At 38.0% G+C, this 12,018-nt stretch overlaps 1 protein-coding gene across 1 annotated transcript; it reads right to left on the bottom strand.

Annotated features, from left to right (window-relative positions):
- Nucleotides 1-7,679: 7,679 nt before the first annotated feature.
- Nucleotides 7,680-10,967, bottom strand: LOC122312642. Its single transcript, XM_043127302.1, has 3 exons — nt 9,419-10,967; nt 8,559-9,136; nt 7,680-8,435 (listed from the first exon to the last, which is right to left on the bottom strand). The coding sequence occupies exons 1-3, from the start codon at nt 10,965-10,967 to the stop codon at nt 7,680-7,682; spliced, it is 2,883 nt and encodes a 960-aa protein (XP_042983236.1).
- Nucleotides 10,968-12,018: the final 1,051 nt, after the last annotated feature.

Below are 12,018 nucleotides of genomic sequence, written 5' to 3'. Positions count from 1 at the left end.
TCTCAGAATCCATGCCATGAAAATGTGGAATTAATGGAATAATTCCAGGTTTGAAATTAAAATTGTTTGCATTCAAAGGTTGAATTATGCATGAGGGTGTGCTAGTTCTAACAGGCTGAAGATATTCTCTAAGTGTCCTGTTTGGATTCTCCACTTTCCTATCATGATGCTCATTTTCAGCCATGATGCTATCAGTGTCTGATGATGATTCAACAGAAGATGATGCAGAGCTAAAAGATGTCAATGATTCTGTCCTAAACAGTCGAGATGTATGGTCTCTAGTCCAACCAGTCATACAAACAGGAGCAGAAAATCAAAGACTATGAAGAATAAACAGAGAGAAGGGAAAAAGATTAGATGTCACCCAGGCTGTGAAGAGATTCACAGCTCCACAAACGTCCTCTCAGCAGTAGAGGAATGCTCTAATAAACACTAGTTGTCCCCGGCAACGGCGCCAAAGACTTGACACGTCTTCGAATGTGCTTCCAAGTGTAGAAGTGTCAAGTTGTATCAAGGATAAGTCCAGGATCGTATTCCACAGGGACAAAGGGTTATCAAAGCGTATAAGAGATTTGTGAGTAACAAGTGAATCGAGTATGAGAGATGAAAATAAAATTAAAATGCAATGCGAAAAGATAATCGAAATTGAAATCAGAGTTTCTAAAAAAAAAACAAATTAACGAACACTTGGGTTGGGTTTGGGACTCTCTTTATTTTGGATTCTAGATAATTTTCTCGATTAACAACCCAATCAAGGCATTGATAATCGGAAGATAAAAAGGTTAAGCTCAAGTTTTACAATATTTTCCTAAGGGATTTTCTATTTTACTAGCCGAACACACATTAACAAACAAACGAGAGAAGCCTTGATAATTTTCAAGCCTTGATAATTTTCAAGCTTTTGATGTGCCTTACGTCAACAACAAAACAAGAGCAAGAGCTTCAATCTATTTTCAATTTAAATCCAACTAGTAACTTAGTGAAATCAACATTATCAACAAAATATTGCATCGATCTAAAATCCAAAACAAATCACGTCCCATTCCGCAACCCAAGCTTAAGAAATTAGCTACGCATAATATTTCTAACAATAAAAAGTAATCTAAATAAACTCATATTAAAAATTAAAGAAATTACTAACATAGAATAAATTTTAAAATGCAAAATAGATGATCTATACTAAAAAAAACAGCAATTCAAATGGTCAAAGCTCAAAGAAATAAAACAAATCAAAACTAACTAAATGAATAAAACTTAAGAAAATTAAATGAAACTTTAAACTAACAAGAACGAAAAAAAAAAAATAACCAAGCCGCCTAGTTCATGAGGTCTCAACGTAAAAGCAATACAATCAATGAAAACCAACCTACCTTGAGGTCTAATGTCTGTAGCTCTAGCATAAATGAAAAGAACAAAAAGAACAAGAAGAACTAAAACTGCCCTCCGTCCGAAAACTAACAACTCCCTAAAACGAAAAAAGAAAGAAAGAAAAAAATAACTCCCCAAAAGCTACTTTGCTGCCCGAACGAAATGAAAAGGATAAGAAAAGAACTCCCATCCAGCCGCCCTCTCCTGCCTAAACGAAAAGTAAAGTGCCAGAGAAAAAAAACAAAAACAGCCGACTGAAAAAGAAAGAAGAAGAAAAATCAAACTAAGCTACTGCCCTCTTTTAAACGAAAAAGAAAGAAAAGAAGGAAGGTCTACCCTTCTGTACCAAACCGAAAACTCCCGTATAAAACAAGTTTGAAAAGTAAAGGCAGCCCATGTGATCTCTTGCTGTCTTCAACTGCTAAAGGCTACCACCGAACGAGAAAGAACCTGCTGTCTTTCTACTGAGTGGTCCCCAGGTGTTTTCGGTTCCAGCATGTGTTTCTTTGAGTTGTCAAAGGCCATCTGCTTCTTTTTTTCTTTTTTTTCTTCTACTGACCTGCTGCATGTGTGCTGTCCATGTGGTCCGAATGCATGTTTGCATGCATGTTTGCATGTGTTGGTTTGCATACTGTAACGTCCGAATGCTTTCTGCAGGTTTCTTTCTGCTGCTGTACAGCGTGTGTGAGTCTACTGCATGGTCCGAATGGTGCTTTTGCTTGTGTGCGCTGGTGTGGTTTATTGCATGTGAGGTGCTTGTCTTGCAATGGTCAGCACGTGTAGTGAGTGCTGTCCGAATGAGGCTGGCCTGCATGTGTGCATTTACACTTGAATGATATCTTTGCTGTGTATTGCCCAAACTATCCCTGTTATGAGAGGAATAAAAATGAAATATTTATTTTCATGTGAAACAATTGCATTATAAATCTTTTTAAGCACCAAAATACCAGAATTTATGAATTGACTCAAGTAATGTGATCTATTGCGTAATTAAGTACTTAAATCATTTTTTATTAAACAATTTGTTCGCTTAAGTAACTTAATCATGCAATTTTAGCGCTTCATCATCAAGGAACAATGTGAGAATTTTTTCTCGTATCTAATGGGTAAGGATGATCTTTTCAAATAGAAACCTAGAGCTTTCAAATATTCACAAAATCCCATTTGTCAAAAATATTATGTAGATTTTGCACTAAGTCGATAGAGCTAGCCTCGTAGCTCTGCAGCACTTGTTTGGACTTGAGTAGCTCCAACTATTCAACTCTCATAGTGTTAGGCAATTTTTTCGAATCTAGTGTTAGTAGTATCTCCCTACAGCTATAGGTAATCGGTGCCTTAGGTGCCTTACCACCCCCTGGAAGGTAAGCATGGGTGTTGACCCATATTTTTTGGATGGAAAAAGTAGAGGAAACCTAGTTGCAATGGTTGTTGCGATCATTTTTTAATGACAAAAGTGGAAGAAATTTAGAAGAGAATATTAACATGTTTTTGCCAATATTTTATTTGACTTAATGTCCCTTGAATGGTTAAACTTGATATATACATATATCCATATATATATATATATATATTATATATATGCTTGAAATTATGTTTATCCATTGCTTGAAAAACTAATGCATATTCTTAGGGAAGCTTAAGCATTACTACGAATGTCAGAGTTTTACTAAGTGTTATCATAATAAAAATGGAGGAAATTGTTGAACCCAATGTTTCTAGCATCATATAATTTTATATCTACATATGGATTTTGATGATAACAAATGAGTTCAAGCATATAGGAGTCTCAAATTTAAGTTGTTCACATAATAGAGCCAACCACGACAACAAATCTAGCATGAGCAAGTAATGGAACAAGCTTACAAATAAAATTCTAAGAATAATTATGTACATCCTTTTCAAAATTTGAAAAAAAAATTTAAGGCTAAAAAAGAATCTTTTCTTATAAAACATCAATTTGCATTTTTCACATGTGCATGATATGATTGAAAGTTTAAATTTTGAAAATTTGAAAGATGATTGATTGTCATCTCTCACATGTGCATGATACGTTGAAAAATTTGAAAAGTGATTGATATTCTTTTTGACATATACGAAAACTAGAAGCTTTTATTTGAAGATTTTGAAAAGTGATTGATGCTCTTTTTTACATGTGCAAAAGGTATATGCTTTTGTTTGAAAATGTTGAAAAGTGATTTATGCCCTTTTTGACATATCCAAAAATTAGAAGATTCGGTTTGAGATTTTGAAAAGGAATGATAATACATTTCAATTGCAAAAAGGAGAAATGTTTATTTGAAATGTTTAAAAAATTGCGTGATGCTTCTTTTTTATATTTGAATATTTTGAAATTTGAAAAGGAAGTCTCATATGCCTATAAATAACTCATTTGAGATCTTAAAAAATGCATATCAACTACAAACTTTACAACAGTCATTCATCAAAAGTTTTCAATTTCTCTTTTCTAAGTCTTAAACCTTAATACTTATTTATTTTGAGAGAGATATAGTTTGCACTGTATCATTTTCATTTCACTCATTGAAGAGTGTACTATGATAACCTACACTGTCAGCTCATGTATAAAATAAATAGAAAAATAGCGTGTGTAACTCTTATGAGTTGTAGTAGGAGTTCTACACAGGGAATTACTAAATCATTGCTTGTAAGGTGATTGTAAGTATAGAATGTATTCTACATAGATTCTTTGAAGCAGATTGCTTAAATGTGTAATAGGTTTCCATCTCTACCTAAAGGAGGTTGAATAGTGAATTTGAGAATCCTCAAGTGATAGCCTGAAGAAAGGAAGTAGGTAGTGGGACTGAAGATCGTTAAAATACTGAGTTTGCTTTTCTTTTATCTTTACTCTTTATATTTATTGTTACTTCATATTTTATATTTTGTATTTGACTTATAATTATTAGTTTTTTTAAAACAACCCAATTCACCCATTCTCTTGGGTTAGTCCTCTAAGCAACATATGGGTTTCATTCAAAGGGTTATTCCTTGCCTTATGCTATATGTGGTTTTAGCCTTGTTTACATAAAACTTGTGCATTCATAGTCATCGTTATTGTCTTAAATTGTTAGTGTTGTTATGGGTATTAGCTTAATAAAGTTTCATTGAAATCTCACCATGGTAGTCCCACTATTGTTTCACCTATCAGAACTGTAGATTTTGATGCAGTTGTAGCCAAGGAGGTTCATCTTAAGGAAAAAGGACTAGTGCAGCTTGATGAGTAGCCAAGGAGGCCTGCCCTTGTTAAGTTTGTAATCTTTGTAAATTTTAGGATGTTTTTTATACTTAAGCTATGCATGATTTATGATGTTTTATATTTTGAGTTGGGCAATGAGCAATTGTTGGTAGATAATTATATTTGGGATGAAGGAACAATGACTTATGATATATTTATTAATGGACGAATAATGAACAATTTCTCTAGTACTAGAGTACCCTTATTGATTCAGCTACAGCTTTGATATATGCGTGTCCTTGGCATACAAGCAAACAAGGATATGATAAACGTAAGGGATGTAACTATCCAACAAGCATCTCGGGCACTACGATTGCTCGCCAAACTAGAAATAGGGGCCAGGGGCACCACATCAACTGATATTGCTAGCATTGTCATAAAGAAGAACCTACCTTGATAGTGAGCCTTCACAGAGTTACTTGTCGATGATCCGACCTCCCTTAGTTCATCGTAGACTCTAATGTCTAAAAATGCGAGAGTGCGAGCACTACCTATAGAGTTAATTTTCATCTTTTCTCAAGGATTAGAGGATATGAGAGAGAGAGAGAGAGAGAGAGAGAGAGAGAGAGAGAGAGAGAGAGAGAGAGAGAGAGAGAGATTCTCTAGATTTTATCAAAAATCCCAAAGTGTTAGAATTGAGCTCAATGAAGCAAGCAATCTAACTCTCATGGGCATCATAATTCTTGACATAGGTTGGTTGGTAAATTGGCGATCCTCCACTGTCTAGGTATACACAGGGTGGAAGGGGTGATAGGGACGAAATGAAGTGTTTCTACGCATCTAAGAGCTTGACAAAGGGGATGAAGAGCTCAGTCTGCTGGTTGTGAACGTCGCCTACATGGTGGGAAGCTTCTATGCATGGTTGAGCATATTTGAGTCTGTAATCCTCCTTTCCCATGCATGCTCTATACTCCTTGTAGAAGTATCCCCATTTAGTCTTATCTCTTGTGAGGCCACTTGCTACTCTCTGAGTGCTCCTAAAACTTCTTTCAAACACGCCTTATTTATTCTTGTACTTTGCATCTTAGCCCAGATTTTAGGGTGAGGAATGTATCCTAATACCTACTTGCTATTCGTCGTGTTTGATATGAACTTCTCGCTTATTTCCCTTTGCTTGCCCTGATGTCTTTACTTGCTCCCAAATATGCCCATCTTAACTTTGGTCATTAATCTCACTTGCTCCATGCTCACCTTGCGTGTGCCTATGAGAAATGATGCTTACTCCATTTGTTTGCTACACTTTTCTTGAATCTTTTCCTTGCCTAGAGCAGTGCTTACTTGGGTCTTTGTTTGCCTAGGCTTTTTGCTCACCTTGCCTGCTAGAGAGAGCTTTCCCTTGAGCCCAAGATGGCGAATTTCATAGCCTCGTGTGTGGGGTTCCTACCCTCGAAGGGCGCAGTTCTCACATCATTCATTTCCTTTCTATCAGTTTATGTTCCATTCCATTCCATTGCTCAATAAACTTGCAAACAAAGCCTCATCTTCAAATCATGTTAACCTTCATAAATAACACGCGATATTGCTTCTTAGAAAATAAATCCTAACTCATATGTCCACACTGAAATCCTAAAAGGTTTCCTTTAAGATTTCATTATCAAACCATAATTAATTTAACTTGATAGCTTCAAAACTTCACAAATCTTAACCATAATGCATGCTTTATCAAGTTAAACATTAATATAAAATTTTCCATGCCAAAACCAATACTGCTTATATTTCTTTTCCTTCAATTTTCGTCTTATAACTTAATATAAACAAAAAATGTATGAGAACTTATGTAAATGGCAAAACTCATGCTAAGGATTATTTTTTTTGCAACTATGTTGAGGTATGATTATACGAGACCCAAAGTGTGTGTTTTTACTAGGCCTGTGCATAAAAGGCCCTGGGTCGATCCGTCCGCAAGATCTGATATTGGCCCACCCAACAAAAGTCGGGTCATTGGACCAAGTTGTATAATGGGTTTACTACACCCTAATATTGGTCGAAACTAATCCCTGAGTAATATGCTTTCTCAGTTCCTTTTCTCCTCAAATCTTAGCAACCTCTCCATTCGTTGTCTCCATTCATTGTTGCCATTAATTGTCGTCATTCATTGCTACAGTTCGTGGTCATCGTTCGTAGCATCATCCCCTCTGTTCCTTGTCCTCGAGGTCCAGATCTGTGCACTCTCAAGTCTCGCGTACTTCTCCATCTGCCCCACTCTTCTCTACTCCAATCCATCATAGGTTACTCTCTCCTACTTTCTCCCTCTAGCTTATTTCAATCTCTGGTTGCTCCGTAGGTAGTCGATGTCATCTATGCGTGTTTACAATTTTGAAGGTATCAAGGGTCTAAAAATGAATTCATATACCAATTTTCATCTTGCAAATAATTTATAAAAGTTTATATATCATCTAAAATTGCCTTCTCTTAGGCTGAGTACATATTCTTTAATAATAATGCATGCATTCCTACATATATAATAATGTACATGTTTTTTTTTTTTTTGAAATAAAGAATCATTTCATTAATAAATTTAATCAAGAGAACGAATACATGGTGGACAAAACTCTAAATCAACTATATCCTCATTTGCCCCTAGTGCATGCTTAGCTAAACAATCAACAACCGAATTGGTTGCTCTCTTGGTATGAACAGCCTCCCAAAATTCCATCCGAGCCAACAAGCTTCTGATGTCCCAGATGATAGGCCTTGTTTTACTACGACTGACTTCAGTCTGATTAATGCAATTGATCACAACTAAAGAATCCCCTTCCAAAATAATCTTCCTAAGGCCAATCTCTTGAGCAAATCTCACAGCTTGACATGCCCCATAGGCTTTTGCAAGTAGTGGATCCTGTGTGAATATTCTTCTCATCCTTTTGGCTGCAATTACATGCTTACCATGGTCCCTAACAATAATGCCAATGCCCACCATGTTGGTGTTTTTGCATAAAGTACTGTCCCAATTCACCTTATAGAACCCTTCAGGTGGAGCTGTCTAGCTACTGGTGCAGGATGAAGGAACTGGTAGATGGGACTCTGCTGTAACAGCAGCTTCTTGGAAATCCTTCACTGCTTACAAACTGAGGCGCATCAAATCAGAAGGATGAGTAAACTCCTCTTCAAATAGAAGTTTATTCCTCCTCTGCCAAATCTTGTGTGCAATAACTGCTATTACCTCCACCTGATCTTGTCCAAAATGAGAAAACCAAGCCTTGAGTAGCCCTTTAAAGTCACAGACATCGAAGACAGCCTTCTGCAGCTTTTTGAAACCTTGACACCAGACATCTCGTGCAGCCAAACAAGACCAGATGGCATGTAGACTTGATTCTTCTTCTGATAGACAGATAGGACACATAGGAGAGTCCACCACCCTACGTTTATACAGATTGAGCTTGGTTGGAAGAGATTCCAAACAAGCTCTCCACATGAAAACTAGGACTGATCTAGGCACATTGAGATTCCATAGAGATAGCCACAACTGACTTTCAGACCCTACAGTTGAACATTGTCCTTTAACCTTTTCAAGTAGCTCCATTTGTAGGTGATAGGCACTCCTTACTGTAAAGAGGCCATTCTGGTTGCATCTCCATACTAACATATCAGGACACCCATTAGTGCTAACAGGAAGTTGGGTTATGAGGTCCACTTCTCTTGTAGAAAACCAACTGCTAATCAGAGAGTAATTCCAGCCCTTTGTCACTGGGTCAATAAGACTTGCCACTTTCTCATTCAGGTCTACAGTAGTAGGACTACTTTGAATCTTAAATGAGTCAGGTTGAGGAATCCACCTGTCCTTCCAAATGCACACCTGAGCACCATCCCCTATCCTCTATAAAGACCCTTCATACACCAGCTTCCTAGCTTCACACAAGCTCCTCCATATGAAAGAGGGGGAAGAACCTACTTTGGCATCAAACAAAGAAAAATTAGGGAAATATTTATGTTTATAAACCTGACCAACTAAAGAATCTGGAGATTGGAGTAATCTCCAGCATTGTTTAGCTAACAAGGCTATATTAAAACTTTCAAAATCCCTATAACCAAGCCTCCCCTCTGATTTAGACTTGCTCATTTGCCTCCAAGAAATCCAGTTAATCTTCCTTTCACCTTCCTGTTGGCCCCACCAGAATTGTCTCATCATGTTGTTAATCTTACCAAGCAAACCTTTAGGCAGTTTAAAAACCCCCATGCAATAAGTTGGTAAGGCCTGGATTACTGCTTTCAGCAGCACTTCTTTCCCAGCTTTAGACAAGAATTTATTCTTCCAATTGCATATCTTACTACTGACTCTATCCAAGATAGATGAGAAAGCCTTGGATCGAGATCTTCCAACAAAAGCTGGTAGCCCCAAATACCTCTCATAGGAACATGATGATCGAACACCTGCTATACTCAGTATCATTGCTTTTATCTCATAAGGAGTGTTTTTGCTGAAATAAATAGAGGTCTTCTCCTTATTCAACCTTTGGCCAGAAGCCTTCTCATAACATTCCAATAGATAGAGCAAGTTGCTCCACTCTAAGGATGAAGCTTTACAAAACAACAAAGAGTCATCAGCAAAAAACAAGTGATTAATGCAAATCTGACCTCTAGCAATAGGTACTCATGTTATAGCTCCAGAAACTTCAGCTTGTGACAACATGCAACTTAGAACCTCAGAACATAGAATAAAGAGATAAGGTGACAAGGGATCACCTTGTCTCAAACCTCTAGATGCTGAGAATTTCTACTGAGGAGAGCCATTTATAAGCAAAGAGAAAGAAACTGACTCCAAGCACTTCCTAATCAGGCCACACCATTTCTCATGAAAACCCATCTTAGACAATGCAGCAAGCAGAAACTCCCACTCAACCCTATCATAGGCCTTGCTCATATCTAACTTTAAAGCCATAAAACCATATTTTCCCTTCAATCTATTGTTCATAGAATGCATAGCTTCGTAGGCAACCATCACATTATCCATAATAAGCCTACCAGGTATAAAAGCACTCTGGTTTGGAGATACAAGAGCAGGTAAAACTTTCTTCGACCTATGTGCAATCACTTTAGAGATAACTTTATAGATTACATTGCAAAGAGAAATAGGTCTATAGTCAGTTCCCTTGGAAGGATCTTTCTTTTTGGGAATTAAAACAATAAAGGTGTCATTAATGGTGTGTAGATCTCCTCTACCAAGGTTCAAGAAGTCGAGCACTGCTTTACTCACATCCTCCCCCACCACCTGCCAGTGTGCTTGGTAGAACCCTGCATTGAACCCATCTGGTCCAGGTGAACTCAGTGGGTTCATCTGAAAAACTGCCACTCTCACTTCTTCTGCCACAAAATCTTTGCACAAGAAAGTGTTCATTTCTTCTGTAACCTTAGGAGTCAAGGCTTGTAAGCAATCACCAATTCCTGCAGGCTGAGAAGATGCAAATAACTTCTCATAATATGCTTGAAATAGCCCTGCCACCTGAGTAGGATTAGTATGGAGACTGCCATCTTCCCCTTCAACCTTGCTAATCCTATTAGTTTTTCTTCTTTGGTTGGCACACATATGAAAATACCTTGTATTCCTGTCCCCGTTTTGTAGCCATCTTTGTTTGGCTCTTTGTTTCCATCTTAGATCATCTTCTGCTAGTAATTGATCTACTGCCTTCTGCTTCTCCTTAATAACAGCCCCAGACTGCCCCATATTCTCCTCTTGAAGCCTCGAGATAACCTGCAAATGTTCTAACACCAACTCCTTATTGTTTTTATAACAGATCTTTTTCCATCTAGTGAGAGCCTTTCTGCATAGTGTCAAGCCTCCCAAGACTGAGTGAAGTTTGCTTCCCCTTGTTGCTTTTGATCTCCATTCTTCTTCAACAATCTTTCTGCATTCCTCCTTCTTGTCCCAAGAGCATTCATATCTAAACAAATGCCTTTTCTGAAAACAGTTGTTGAGATCATTGGACATGGAAACAAAAAGGGGAGAGTGATCTGAAGATTGAGCGGAAAGAGTGTAAATATCTATGTAACTGAACATGAGAGATAACTGTGAATTGCCCAAGCCCCTATCCAATCTTTCTTTGGTAAACTGGTTGGTTTCCCTGTTATTACTCCAAGTAAACTTGTTGCCACGAAAGCCCAGATCACTAAGACCACAATCATCCACTGCTCCTCTAAACTTCTGCATTTGACCATAAGGTCTCATAGCAGCCCCAGCCTTCTCATGTTGATTCAGAATCTCATTGAAATCACCTGCACAGACCCAGGCTCTACCATTATTTGGCTTCAAAGCCCTCAACAAGTTCCAACTATTCTCTCTTTGATCAACTTGAGGGGATCCATAGAATCCTGTAAGGAGCATTTCCCTATCATCCGTGTCCTTATGAATCATAGAAATATGGGATCTAGAATAAGATTCTAGTTCCAAATTACTCGAGCCATGCTAGAGAAAGGCTAAGCCACCACTTAACCCTCTACAATCCACAGTGAAACTGTAGTCAAAACCCAACAAATTTCTAACCAACTCCACCTTCTCTCTACTACATTTTGTTTCCATTAAGAAAACAAAATGTGGGACCTTTACCTTCACCCATAGATGAAGCTCAAGAACTGTCCGAGGGTTCCAAAGCCCTCGACAGTTCCAACATAACCAATTCATGGCTGTTGGTGGAGCTGCTGTGCAGCCTCCACCAACTTTTCCTGATCACTGCAGTGAGCAGGATGACTACTAGTCTTACATCTTTTCTGACCCTCTCTAGCCTCTCCATAGCCCAATTGGATTGCCCCTCTCTTCTTAGAGTCTTCATTGACAGCACCCTCTACCCTACAGCCTCCTATCTCACCTCTAGCTCGCCTCTTCCATGTGACTTTTTTAGTACCAGCACTAACATTCTTAGTAATAGGATTGCCATGACCAATCATATCATCATGTGTCTTAGCACAGACAGGGTGACCACCAAGTTTGACAATGCTGTCCCCCTTAGTGGTGTGCTTGCCTTTAGATATGCCTGCTCTCTCCTTAACCACCTCCACATTATTAGTCAATCCCTCAACAGATCCTATCGGATTATTTAAATGCCCCATCCTCTTGCCCAATCTAATCATGTCAGGGTTTGAATTCATATCCATCAAACCATTTGAATGGATAAGGTGATCAAGGCTAACAACCTTATCATGATTTTGAATTTTGAAAGAGTCCACATTATCCTCTCCCAAACCAAAATTAACAGAATTTGAGTCACTAACCATATTTTTTGAACATCCCGAGTTTGGTGCCTCAAAACCAGCTACTAGATAACCACCCCCCACTTTGGCTGCACTGCCGTCACCACCACCCGAGCATGGAGGAGACCTCTGACCAGAACCACTATCCCCCCCATACTTTTTGGCTGCAAAAAAAGAAGTGTTCATTGGTTGAGCTCGAAGCCAACCTCCAAACTGTT

The sequence above is a fragment of the Carya illinoinensis genome, chromosome 6 (genome assembly GCF_018687715.1).
Source record: "Carya illinoinensis cultivar Pawnee chromosome 6, C.illinoinensisPawnee_v1, whole genome shotgun sequence".
NCBI classification, from domain to species: Eukaryota; Viridiplantae; Streptophyta; class Magnoliopsida; order Fagales; family Juglandaceae; genus Carya; species Carya illinoinensis.
This window is presented reverse-complemented; position numbering and strand designations above follow the sequence as displayed.